Source organism: Passer montanus, unplaced genomic scaffold, assembly GCF_014805655.1.
Source record: "Passer montanus isolate IOZ18808 unplaced genomic scaffold, ASM1480565v1 scaffold89, whole genome shotgun sequence".
In the NCBI taxonomy this organism is placed as follows: Eukaryota; Metazoa; Chordata; class Aves; order Passeriformes; family Passeridae; genus Passer; species Passer montanus.
In genome coordinates, this window is record NW_024374256.1 from 1,345,676 (window position 1) to 1,359,354 (window position 13,679).

The 13,679-nt window shown below is 51.0% G+C and overlaps 1 protein-coding gene across 1 annotated transcript in view; it reads left to right on the plus strand.

The window, feature by feature from the left end:
- MAN1C1 (mannosidase alpha class 1C member 1) overlaps nucleotides 1-13,679 on the plus strand; it is a 54,609-nt gene that overhangs the window by 26,638 nt on the left and 14,292 nt on the right. The window contains 2 exon segments of the mRNA XM_039733581.1: nucleotides 10,506-10,621; nucleotides 12,348-12,428. Of these exon segments, the coding sequence (XP_039589515.1) occupies nucleotides 10,506-10,621; nucleotides 12,348-12,428 (197 nt within the window).

The following is a 13,679-nucleotide window of genomic DNA, read 5'->3' on the forward strand; positions in this document are numbered from 1 at the left end:
TTTATCCCTCTGTGTTTTAGCTTTCCCTTGTTTATTCAGAGGAGATGGAAACTGTACAGCAAAAAAATAAAACCACTTACTTTGGTTTTAATTCACTTGGTTCCTACTCCTGAAACTCCTGAAGAGATTAAGCAGGGCCCAACCTGGCTTTGCTGTGTTGGATTTCACATTTAGAACTTAACTGCTTTATCAAATCATTTTGTGCTGCTGCTGAGGTTTCTTTCCACCCTCATTATGTATCTCATTGGATATTCATCTGGATTAGTGTTGGATTTTGACATTTTTCTATTCACCTCCAGGAGATCATATATCAAATGGGTCCTGCTACTGAATTTCTTCCTCTCTAATTTCTCCAGGTGCTTGTTTCTGATTTTTTTTTTCATCTCTGCTGCCTTTTTGGGGGAGAGGAGTCCCTTATCTCACTTAATCAGTGGGTTTAGGTTCCTCCCACAGGACATCAGCTTTCAGATTTGTCACTGCTCGGGGCTGGCTCTGTGTGCTCAGAATGCTGTGGCAGGCATTTGTCACTCTAAGACCTTTCTGCTTTCACAAAGTGCTTCCTTTTAGCCTCCCAGGATTGTTCCTGTCTCTAGAGAGGATTTTTTTGGAGGTTCAAGGAAATCCCTCAGCCTTTGCTTGAGGCATCAGTGTGAAACACAGTGAGGATTTTTTTTTTTGGCCTGACTAAAATTGTTCATCCTTCTTGTGATGTTTTATTCCCAACACCACTTCTGTACCCTAACACAATTTATATGCAGTTCCAAAAGGGGGAAAAAAGGGAAGAAAAAGTTCAGTGCAGGAAAATAAAAGCATTTCAAGAGAAAGTTCCAAAGGCAGAGGTTGTTTCCTACTAATTTCAATACACCCAGAATTTACTTCTCAGGCACAAGCAGAGGGTTAAGAACACCAAATTTATTCCTTTATTCCTGTTTCCCTGCACAGTTCTTTCCTCTGAACACAGGATTGCTCTGGGGTGGTTTCCTCACAGAGCTGGGGGTGGGAAAGCACAAACTCTGAATGCTGAAGTGGGGGATCCCAGCACTGAGGGGTGGGTTTACAGCACATTTACAGCTCTGGTCCCTCTCCAATTCCAAGCTCCAGTCTGTGCTGTGTCTGCCAGGAGGAGAGGGAATTCAGGAACAAAGCACCTGAGGATCCAGGTCTGCCCGTGCAGGACTGCAGAGCTTTCATGGACTTCTCCTTCAGGCAGCTGGAAGTCACCTCCAGGCATTAAAATTGACACCTTTAGCCCAGACTAGAACATTCCTTCTCTCTTGGCAGGCTCCATCCTGGTTGCTGTGGGAACCAGCATTTTTAATTTCCTGACTTTTGTGTGTACATCCCAAATTGTAGCTGTGATGTTCTCTGTCACTAAGGGAGCTCTGGGGAAGGTTTGCAGGGGATGGAGCCATCAGGAAACGTTTCGTGGAGTTCTTCCTTCCTTCAGGATCACTCTGCTGCCTCTCCAGGGCATCTTCAGGAGGCTTTTTGGAGACCTGCAATTCCCACTCATGCCAGGGAGCAGCAAAGCACAGAAAGCAGCAGCCAGAGCTCTTGCAGTGCTTCCCCTCCTGAGGCTGGAAGGTCCTGGCAGGCAGTTCTGCCTCAGTGCTTTAGAGCTGCTCCTGGTGCCTGACCCCTGTCTCCTGCAGAGCTCAGAGTGACTCCTTGGCCTTTCTCTGGGGATGTGCTGAGTGCTTTTACCCTCTCCTTCTTTGCAGCATCTCAAAAACCCTGTCAAGTTTCCTGCAGCCTTCTCCCCTGGAGGCTGAGCAGCCTCAGACCTACCCAGCTTTAATTGCAGGGCACATTCCTCCTGCTGAGCCCTCTGGAATCTCCAAGTGCTGCTGGAAGGAGACTCTGTGCCCTTTCTTGTGAGAGACATTATTGCTCCTCCTGGGGTGGGCTTTGCTGCTTTTCCCAACATTCCAGCGTCTTGGTTTGAGCTGGAAATTGTTGGTGTGAGCTGGAAATTGTTGATTTGAGCTGGAAATTGATGAATTGAGCTGGGAATCATTGGTTTGGGCTGGAAATCCTTGGTTTGAGCTGGAAATTGTTGATTTGAGCTGGAAAATGTTGCTCTGAGCTGGAAATAATTGATTTTAGATGGAAATCCTTGGTTTGAGATGGAAATTGTTGATTTGAGCTGGAAATCGTTTCTCTGAGCTGGAAATCATTGATTTTAGCCGGAAATCATTGGTCTGAGCTGGAAGTCGTTGATTTGAGCTGGAAATTGTTGATTTGAGCTGGAAATTGATGAATTGAGCTGGGAATCATTGGTTTGGGCTGGAAATCCTTGGTTTGAGCTGGAAATTGTTGATTTGAGCTGGAAAACGTTGCTCTGAGCTGGAAATAATTGATTTTAGCCGGAAATCATTGGTCTGAGCTGGAGATCATTGGTGTGAACTGGAAATCATTGATTTGAGCTGGAAATGGCTGATTTGAGCTGGAAGTGGTTGGTCTGAGCTGGAAGTCGTTGGTCTGAGCTGGAAATGGTTGGTCTGAGCTGGAAGTGGTTGGTCTGAGCTGGAAATGCTTGGTCTGAGCTGCATTTGCTGGGCTGCAGCCTGGCCATGGCTTGCAGAGTGCTGCCTCACCATTTATTCCTTCTGCTTCATGGCTCGTTGTGCTTCCCCCGGGGCAGAGCGCGCCGTGCGGCCTCATTGAATTGCATCCTGCTTGCTCCTGACTATTTTCCCAATTTGCTGAGATTATTTTGATATCTAATCCTGTCAAGCAGCATACTGGAGAGCATTTGGAGGCTTTCAGCTGGGGTCTTGTTGGTGTGACTTTAACAATATGGGAGAGAAAGGGAAGAACAGGGACAGATGGTCCCAAGTGATGGAGTTGCGTGGCTTAATGTGTTTGTGCTGGTGGTAATGGAGCATTTGCATTCTCCTGACCCACTGCATTCACAGAGAAAATGTGTTCAGATTCTTCCTTCGATGATTATGAGGGTTCCAAGCTCAGCTCATGGGCCCTCAGCAGGTGGCCAGGCCCCATGCTGAACAGCACAATTGATGTGTTTATTCATTTTCAGGCAAAGGGTGGTTTGGTTTCTTCATCTCTGAATTCTCTCCCACCTGGGCTGGTGTTAAGGGCCAGATAATTTCTGGGAGGTGATGTTTGCTGGGCTGGGCTGTGGATAAAACCACGACAGGGATGAGTGGTTTTACAGCCCCAGCTCCAACGTGGTGCCTGTTCTGCAGAGCCCATCCAGATCTGAGGGAAAATCACTGTCAGGAGTTCCAGGCTGTGCTGTCATAACACATCTGCCACTTTTGGGAAGTGTGTTTGAGAGGCAGAAGGGCACCTTCTTCTCATTGTTGTAATGAAGCATCTCCCCTTTGAATTCTGAGGTGAATTAGCAGCTCTGCTCATTAACTGCTACCTGTGGCTCTGGCAGAGCAGGATAATAGTTGCAGGTAGGACGTGTGTGTTTGCTTTAATGGGCCTGTTGGGACCCCTCACATTAAATGCTGCAGGTCCTCCAGGAGGTCTGTGGAGGAGCAATAAATTGAATATAATCAGATTACCTTTAACCACTCCAAAATTAATTTCAAACATCCAGAACAGGGAGGCACCAGCAGTGCTTTGCCCCAGCTGTTGTCTTGTGCTTAACCTCCTTGAACTGCTCCTCCCAGAAGTGCTCCTGCCTCGTCAAATGACCCATCTTTGTCAGAAGTAATTACCTCTGCCTGGCCAGCATCTGAGCCCCAAACGCAGGAGGGAAGCTCTTTCCCAGAGGAGCATTTGAACGATTATCACTTCCAATTTCCTGCAGAGCTGCCTGTGTGTCACGGGAGACAGATGGGAGGCACGTGGAGAGTGGATTTGCGGTGTCTCTGCTGTATCAGGGATTGTGTTCCCAGCCCCAGGCAAGCCTCCCCTCCTCGCTGACGCTTTGGAACAGGAGCAGTTTGATTTCAGCTCCAGGAGGTGTTGGAGTCGTGCAGGGATGAACCAGAGCTGCTTGTTGGAGGATCACTAAACGTTGAAAGATGGTTGGAGGAACTGGGGAAAAGAGGATTAAACTGGGGAGTGCTGCCAAGTATTAAATATTTAAGAATCAGCTGGCAATAGGTGCTCATCATGTGTCTTCTCTCCCATTCCTCTGAAGGAAGGAACTTATCTGAGGGGCTGGTGCTGTGACAAGTGATTCAGTTTTGTGCTGAACGCCTTTTTCTCCTTTTTCCCAGTGCTTAATAAGGATATTGCTAACCTGTTTCCCCCCAGACTCTGCCTTCTTCCACGTCCCTAAATGAGCCCAAGCTCTCTTTTGTGTCTCCCACCCATCACTGGATCGGGGCAGAGCTGCCACTGCTGCTCCAGCTTGAACGATAGCCTTAATTCTCCAGGGGAAATTGATATTTGAAAAACATGAGTGGTTTGTAATCCAAAAAAGCCATTTCTTCCCCAGCTGGAACACGCTCTCTATTAAATTTGATCACAGCAGCCTAAAAGGCAGCACTTGAAGCTGCCTGTCTGGTGCCAGCTTTACCTGGGCAGCCCATGTGCTGAGGCTGCTCCGTGCTGCACGTGGAGCTGGCATTCATCAGCACTTCCCAGGAACCTGGAAGATCTCTCCTGATGACAACAAAAAGCAGCCTGAGCTGTGGTGTGAGCCAGATGTTTGGGTGATTTCCCTCGTGCCAGCCTTCAAAGTTGCTTGGCTGCAGGTGGGAGGCTCAGCCCGGGTTGGCAGGTGGAGTTTTGGGGCTCTGCTCCCTGCCAGCCTCGTGCAGGAGTGATTGCTCTGCTGTTCCTGAGCATCTTTCCAGGCAGTGATCAGCCCCTGAGCTTCCCCTGGCTGGGGCAGGTGTGACTCTGCCACCCTCCATGCCCAGGACGGGGCTGGAGCTGCTTTGGGTGTGAAGCTCAGAGGGTGATGTGACCTCGAGTGATGTCCTGTGGCTCATAAATGCATGGAATTCCAGGGGATCCCTGTTTCCTCTGGAGCTGCATGGAAATGCACATCTCCAGGGCCAGGACTGATAGCTGGACAGGTTGGTGACTGGCAGAGCAGGGCCAGCATCCTGGGAGTGCTGAATGTGCCAGGGGGTGAAGGGGGAGAGAGCAGATCAGAGACTGAAATTGGGGGGAATTGTGATTTGGGCTGATGGGGGCTGGTTTGTTGGGGTGTGGGGTGGGGCCTGGCACAGGGTGTGACCCCGAGACCCCCATGGATGGCGGCTCCCAGCTGAGGGATGGGGACAGGGCTGCCTGTGACCCTGCAGGGCTCTGCCCATCAGGGCATGGAGACCACTCAGGGGTGACCCTGTGACCAAAACCTGGAGAGGAGAGTGAGGAAGATTAATGTGAGGAAGATGGGAAAATAACCTTGGCCATGGAGTGGTTTTTGATGAGGTCCCTGAAGTGTAGGTGCAGTGGTTTATTTGGAAAGCAAAGAAAAATGAGGTTGCTCAAAAGCTAATGGACTTTTTTTTTCCCCCAAGTCTGCAAGAGAATGTGCTGATACAAAAAGAAATAGATCTTTTCTAATTCTTGGACTACTTCTTTGTCTCCTCCATCTCTTGCTTCTGCTACCTTGTTGCTCAGATGTAATTTGTTTAGTTTGCCTTAAATAAAGGGAATGTAGTTACTCTGTGTTACAGCTATCAGGTTCCCAGACAAAAACTCAATAAATAAGGCACTGGCAGGGCTGTAGCTCAGGTCTGGTGTTTCTGCCTTCATCTGCAGTAGGTACCACTCGCAGGCAGCTGAAGGACTGTAATGAGATGATTGTGGATTTAACTGAGAAATTTTCTTTCTCCCTGAAAAACAAACCCATTTCCCAGTTCCATTTGGAGTCTCTGTTTAATTTCTGGACCAGTGGTACAGCCCTGTCCTGGGGGTCCCTGACTCCTGATCCTTGCAGTGGGAGCAGTGGCTTTCCACTGGAGAGCACCTCCTGGAGCTGGAGTTCATCCTCAGTGCCCATCCCTGCTGTGAGGGCTGCAGGAAATGTTAAGAAATAAACAGGTGAAATGTTAAGAAATAAACAGGTGTTTATTTAATGTTAAGAAATAAACAGGTGGGGAGTGTTCCTGCACCATTCCAGGGGGGAGCTGGCTCGATGGCTGCTGCAAAGTGCTTGGGAAGAGCAGAGACACCAGGTGGGATCTGGTGGATAAATTCATCCTTATTTCTCTAACCATCACATTCTCTTGCTTTAAACCCTCTTTCTTTGCATGCTTTGAGGGAAATTCCTCCTGCTTTTTTTTTGGCTGGCAGGACAAGCTAAAGCCCAGAGCAGGCAGGAGCTCTGGGCTGAGCCCAGATCCAGCTCAGGAGCTGCAGCCTCTGGTTGTGCCTGACCTGGAGCTCTCCGCACAGGGACTGGCAAATCTTGGCTGCAGGGCAGATCTTTCCAGGAGCTGCAGTGATTTTCACAGTTTATTTGGTTGCCAAGATAATCCTGGGCTGTGTAAAACGTCTCTGTGTGGATTTCTCCCAGAATTGGACAGTTTGCCACCAGGCAGGAGCTGTGTGCTGACGCGGTCCCAGGCAGCTCCCAGGCTTCTCTCACACGTTTGGGATAAATGTCAGGAGTTCAGGCTGCTCTCCAAGCCCTGTCATGGAGAAAAAGGACCAAAAAGAACAGGAAAAGCAGCACTTGGAGATGGTAATTTTTCAGACTGCTGCTGTAACAGGGCACTGATTTTAATTGAAGCCTTCAGAGCAGCAGAAGCAGGGGAAGGGATCTGGTGTTTTCCCCCCTGTACCCCAGGAGGTGAAGGTAAACAACCAGTGACAATCAGAGCCCCTTGTGCCTTGGCACTTAACAAGTTCATCGTGTTTCATAGAAACTGCATCCTAATTTTTATTCCAAACAAGATTTCAGCACTAATTTCTGTTTTGACAAATACAATCTGACATAAGAACAGTGGGAGTCAAGACCTTTCATTTTTGATCTGGGTTTACATTGCGCTGATCTAAATTCCTCCCCCTTCTGCTCTTGCTTTTCAGTTGTAAACTCTGTTATTAAAGTTAGCAAAGAGCTGTTTGAAGCCCCCCGTTCTGTGGCATTTAAACAGTCCTGCTGCATGCAAGATTAAGTCTGATATCTTCCTAATGGCTCGTGCTGTTCATCTGAGGCCGTGGCACAAAGCGTCGCTGTACGGGTTCTGAAATGGCTTTGTTGGAGATGAAGGATTTGGTTTCTGTTCACTGAGTCACTTCATCAGGGATTCTTTGCCAAATGGCAGCAGCAGGCCCCCTGGGGCTGAGGGCATTAGAGATGAGGTTCCCCCAGCCCTCTGCAGGGCTGGCTGGGGTCAGGGTGGGCTTCCATCCCTCCCTGGCGGTGGCAATCACAGGGGGAACGTGGCTCTAAACAGGGGGGACACAGCACAAGGAATTTTCTAGTGAAAGGTTGGAATTGGATGATCTTTAAAGCCCCTTCCAACCCAAACCAGCCTGTGAAAGGATAATTTTATTTGAGCTGAACCCTGGCGTGAGGGAGTGCTGGAAAGCTGCTGGAGATCCTGGTGAGGATGCTCCCATCTCCTGCTGCTTGGCAGTCCTGGCACTGTGTTCACCTTCCCAAAGGCACACCCTGAACTCCTCCTTGGTCCTTGGACCCCAAAGCAAAGCTGGTGGGACAGGAGGGTCCAGCCTGTGCTTTGGAGGCCTCTGCAGGGTCCTTGTTCTCCATGCCCAGGCACAGAGAGTGTGGTGGATTCAGGAGAGCCTTTGGGAGGAGCTCTCCTTCCTGAGGAAAAGGCTATTTCAGACCCCACTCAGAGCTACTTGGCTGCTGAAGCATCACTTTGGTGGCTTTTTTTAAGGCTCTCAAGGGACAGACTTGCAGCTGGGAGCCCTTCAAGTCTGTCTGGGCAGTGATACTCCACCTGAATGGTGGCTATTTTGGGAAGAGGGAAGGCAGTGCTCTCCATCCCTCCCATCACAGCTGCTCCTCTTCAGAAAATCAACTTTTGCTAAGCTCTGGGTGCTGCATGAATGCTGGGGTTAGGTCACTTGTTCAGGTCTTGGAAGAGGCAGGTGAATCTGGGCTAAAAAAAAACCAAAGAAATTAAGAAAAGAAGAAACAAAACAAGGCAAAACCCCCTGAGAGCCAGCGGTGCCAGCTCCTCTCCAGCCAGCACCTTTGCCCAGATCAATGAAGTCAGTGTTGGTTGGTGCTCTCTGAGGCAGGGCTCAGCTCCTGGGGTGGGTGGCAGCAGGAACAGAGCAGCCTTGTTGCCCACACTCCTCTCTCCATTCTTCTGCTGCACAAAAGAGCAAATCCAGGGTGGCACAGGCCCTCCTGCAGCTCAGGGAGAGATGAACCTTTGTCTGCTCCCATCAGCTGCTGCTCCTCACTCAGGGGCAGCTCTGGGCAGGGGCCCTGTCACCAGAGCTGCTGTGACACTCAGGAATGTCCCCAGAGCCCCTGAGGTCCCTGTTCTCTCCCTGGTGAAGGTGTCCCCACCCCAGCCAGTCTGCAGCAGGATCAGGAGGGGTTTTCATTGCATTGGTTTGTGGGGTCCTGCTCTAAAGGCACTGCTCCCAGCCCTGGGGACAGCCAGGAGGGTTTCTGTCACAGCTTTCTTGGGAGGGTTACTTGGTTCCTACTTTAAAACTCCTTGAGAGCAAGAACAGTCAGACTGAAACCAGCAATTTGGAGATGAGGGTGTCAGCAAGAGTCAGAAGTGACAGAGAGGGGCTGGATTTGGTTTGGAGCTGCCTCCCCTTTGATTGCAGCCCTCCCACCCTAATGTGCAGGTGCAGGGAGGTGCTGATGGGGTAACACAGCTGGCAGGAGGTGGCAGGAGGTGGCACCACGCTGCCAGCTGGGTGTGTTTGTGCTGCAGTGAGTGCTGGGGTGTGCACACCTCAAATTCTGACAGCTGCCCCTGCAGCTCCCTCCTGCTCTGAGCAAGCCAAGCCTGAGCAGGGAGGAGGGAAGGTGCTGCCCTGGCACAGAAATCACAGGCTCAGGGACTCTCTGGGTGCCCTCTGTCCTGGCGAGGGACAGGCACAGCCCTGCTTTGCTGAGGAGGGGCAGGAGCTGCCTTTTCATCCCTCTCTGGGGCTGGGGCTGGCGTGGGGAGAGCTCTGGGGCTGCAGGAGAGGAGCCACTGAGCAGCTGCAGCTGCTTCAAAGCTGGTGCAGAAGAAAGGGAACACGGCCCAGCCCCTGGTACAGAACACACAGCCCCAGGTTCTTCTGATGCAGAGGGTGAGGGAGGATTTAAAACAAATGTTTAATGTGACACAAAGACAAAGCAGCAGGGGAGCGAGGTTTGCCCTCCACTTTGTCAAACACAGGCAGGAGAGCTGAGCCACTCCAAGCAGAGAGTTCCCAGTCCCCAGAGCCATTCCCCAAGTTAAAACCCTGACTTGCTAAAAACATAAAAGGCTCTGTCAATTCCAGCAATATTCCTCACTTCAATTAATCATCCCAGAAAATGGTGAGTTTGTTGTCTCTTTGTCTCCATTTAGCTTGAGCAAATCCAACTTTCCTCATTGTCTCTCTGCAGATTATGAAAAGCTTTTGTTGATTATATCATCAAATTAAGGCGAGCCCAGCAGTGTGATTTTCCTCTCAGACTATCACAGCACCAGCTGTGCCTCAGGTGCCACTGCCCTTCCTTCCCTGTTTAAAATGCTCTCCCTGCCTCCCTGTCACGTCTCTCCTTGCTAACAGGAAAGTGTGTAAAAATCACATCATCATTAATATTGAAGAGTCATTAGGGCTGATGAAAGCAGCCCTGCCTGCCGTGGTGTTGTTTTCCATGCTCAGTGCTTTTGGCAAGCATTCCAGGCCCACGTCAGCCCAGCTGATTTTTAGAGCCCACCAGTTGATCCAGTGACTGTTTGACTCCATGCAGCCATTGCCCCTGGAGCTGGCTCCAGTGAGTTGGCCATTTCCCAGGCCTGCAGGAATAAATGCATTTCTGGGGGCTGTTTCTGCCTCCCTCCTCTCCCACAGCCCCTGCTTTGGATGCAGCCAGCATCCGAAAGGCAGCAATCCGTAGTGGAGCAGGAAAGTCCTGCTTGGGTTTTTATTAAAGCAATGACGTGCTGGCTGGCTGAAAAGTGTCAAAACTGCAATCTTGAAGCATCAACAAAATAAGGCAGGATCCTTCCCTGGGGGAGAGGAGGCTGGGAGGAGGAAGGAGCCTGGAATGGGTGGATCTGAGCACTTCTCTGGGCTGCAGGGATGATGCTCATCGAGTCACAGTCCCCGTGTCCCTTGGTGACAGCACAGACATTGCTGAGCCACTCTGGCCAGGCAGGACTGGGAGCAAGGCCAAGGCTTGCACATGTGGCTGGGGGCTTCAGGTGTGCACCCTGAGCTGCTCCTTGGGGCAGTTCTTCCAGAACTCAGCATTCTTTCAGGCCTTTGGAAATTGGGGTCCAATTGTGGATGCAGAGCTGAGCAGCCCTGGTGCCACCCAGACACCCCCAGCATGGGGACTGGGAGCTGCTGCCTGTGCCAGCCCCCCAGGCTGACTCAGAGCTGTGCTTTCATCCCTCTCTTGTGTTTGTGCCACACAGGAGGCCTTCGAGGAGCAACTGTGATAGATGCCTTAGATACCCTCTACATCATGGAGCTCGAGGAGGAATTCCAAGAAGCCAAGCAGTGGGTGGAGAAGAGCTTTGACTTGAACGTGGTGAGTCAGCTGCTGGCAATGCCTGCTGTGCCACCTAAACTGCCAGGCCTGAGCACAGTCCTCCCCAGGAGCCTTTGGGGAGGGAAAGCACAGCTCTGTAGGGGCAGAAACCACTCAGCTGCTTTTCTTTCCGAGGCCAAAGGGAGCAGTGCAGTGATTCACCCCAATTTGCTGCTGGTTCCAGCAGGGGCCAGCAGCTCAGCCTCAGTGTGTCTGGCTGACAAGAAGGTTCAGGGTTTAATGGCTCTTGTGTTCTGGTCTGGGTTATGGAAACAGACACTCACTCTTAGACACCCCAAGGAAATGTTGCTCATCAAAGAATGAGTTCTGTTTGGTCTCAGGTAAATGTCTGCCCGTGATAAAATGAGATTTCCTCATTAAATTTTCTTATTAAATTAGATTAAGGTTGTAAACCGAGCTCCCCTTGTGTGGGTTCTTTGTTGGTGTCACTGCTGGGACCTGTGTGACACTTCAGCAGCAGAGGGGGAGCACAGAGGAGCCAGGGTTTGTCAGGAAGGGCATCACCTCTGAAGACAGCCAGGACTGCTTCTCCAGGGCTGCTGGAGCTGTGCTGGACACGAGGGGCTGTGCTGGGGCTCTGGTGCCTCCTCTGTCCCAGCTCCTGCATCCCTCGTCCCCAGCTGATGGCATCTCATCAGTGGCACACACAGAGAATGTGAAAACCAAAGTGCAGCTTAAACTTGTATTTGTTTAAAGCCAGTCTAGTTGTTGTGAGGAATGGTTCTCCCACGGGAACAATGCCTGCAGCTGCCTGTATAGAGAAGCAGCATTTGGGAGGGCACCACTGGCATTCATGGATTCATAAAAGGCAGCCCACAGCTGATAAATTTGGTGAATGGTCTCAGTCTGTTACTGAATCGATAAACAAGGGACAAAATCAACTGGGAGATAATTTATCTGGATTTCATAAAAGCTTTTAATCTTGGCCTGCAGAATAGATTGATCTGTAAAGACAAGAGTGAATGCTATGGATTGATCCGTGGAGTCAGGGAGCACAGCAAGGCAGGCAGGGGGAAATTAATTCAATATTGCCTCTGTACAAGGAGCTCTCACAGTCCAGAAAGGCAGGACAGGGACTGCAGGACCCACCAGCTCTGCTTGAAACTGAGTGCTGTGATCTCTCTGAGGTTGTGTTGGGGAAGTTTGGGGTGGATTTTGGGCAAAGGCTCTTCCCCAGAGGGTGCTGGCACTGCCCAGGTTCCCCAGGGAATGGGCACAGCCCTGAGGCTGCCAGAGCTCCAGGAGCTCTTGGACAGCACTCCAGGGGTGCCCAGGGTGGGGTTGTTGGGGTGTCTGGGCAGACCAGGATGATGCTGGTGGGTCCCTTCCAGCTCAGGAGGTTCTGGGATTGTGTGACTGTGATTCTGGGATTGTGTGACTGTGTGATCTGCCCAGCCTGACCCAGGTGCTGCCTCAGGTGATAAATGGGGCAGTTGGGGTTTCTCTTCCCTCCAGGCTGCCCCTGTCCCTGCAGAGCAAGCAAAGTGCTGAGAGATGGGCACAGAGCTGAGAGATGGGCACAAAGTGCTGAGAGATGGGCACAGAGCTGAGAGAGGGGCACAGAGCTGAGAGAGGGCACAGAGCTGAGGGATGGACACAAAGAGCTGGGAGAGGGGCACAGAGGTGAGAGATGGGCACAGAGCTGAGAGAGGGGCACAGAGCTGAGGGCTGTGCTGCACTCAGGGCTGTCCTTGTGTCTTTGCAGAATGGAGAAGCTTCCCTGTTCGAGGTGAACATTCGCTACATCGGAGGGCTCCTGGCCACCTACTACCTGACTGGAGAGGAGGTTTGTCCCCACAGTGTCCCCCAGCCCCAGGAACCAGCTGAGAGCTCTGCCCTCAGCATCAGATAATCCCCCTTAACAACAGGCTGAACCCATCCTTTTTGTGAATATGGAAATGCCACTAATGGTCCTTTAATTAAGCCTGGAATAATTACCTTGCACACACCGTGCACGGCTCATTTGCCAGAGATCTTTCCTCCTGTGGGCAATTCAACAGGACACGTTTGCAGTTGGACACATTGCTCCCCGGGGAAATGCCATTTGCAGAGGATCTTTGTCTTTGTACTTGTTCCTCTCTCTTCCAAGTCGGGTGAGGTTTCACCAGACATCATCCAGATCCTGCCTCGGGCTCAGGAGGGCAGCTGAGAGGGGCAGGTGCTCCCCACTCACTGCACATCCCTGGGGAGCAGGAATCCCTGAGGTGGATGCAGAGCCTGGTGTCAGCCCTGAGGTGGAGGCTGGAGCCCTGGGTGAGGCAGGAGATCTCATTCCCACTGCCCTCCCTCCTCCCACAATGCCATAATCTGTTTGATGGTGTGCCTGGGCTGCAATTCCACATCTGCAGGGAGATGAGGAGATTATTCCTCTGCCCTGGGAGTCTTTGGTGAGCTGAAGCTCTGGTTCAGGGGGAGTTCTGTGAGGACTGGCCCTAAATGAGAGCTCAGCTCTGCTGCTGCCCCAGCACAGAGGGTGGGATGGCTCCTGCACCGTTGATGCAGGAGCAGCTCTCTTACTTCAGCTGCATTTGAAATGTGTTCCAGGAATGACTTCCCTCTGGGATTTCCCTCCAGGGAAAACTCTCAAAGACTCAGTGCCCCGACTCAGAGTCTGCCTCAGTGACAACTTCAACAGGTTTCAGATCAACAGAGCAAAAAGAAACCACATTAAACCATAAAACTCCAGCAGTGACCTCTTGAAGTCCCATCAGCAGCTGGGGCAGCGCCCATCAGCAGCTGTCACTTACCCAGTCAGCGTCCCTGAAAGGCAAAAGCCGGTCCCTGTCCCTTTCTTTCCCTTCTGAGCCAACCCCCTGTTTCCTTGTGAGAGTATCAAAGGTCTGTGAGCCCACAGGAGAGCTCAGGTTTCCTCAGTGCTGTATTTTTAGAGCAATGAATTCCTGCTTTCTGAGAGCCACCACCACAGGGCTAGAGGTAAAAGGCTTGTGCTTTATCTCCTAAGTCACTTAGAGGCTTCTCTTGATCAGGACTAATCTCTGCAGTGAAGATTAGTGCTGGTATCAGTCTGTCCCAAAAT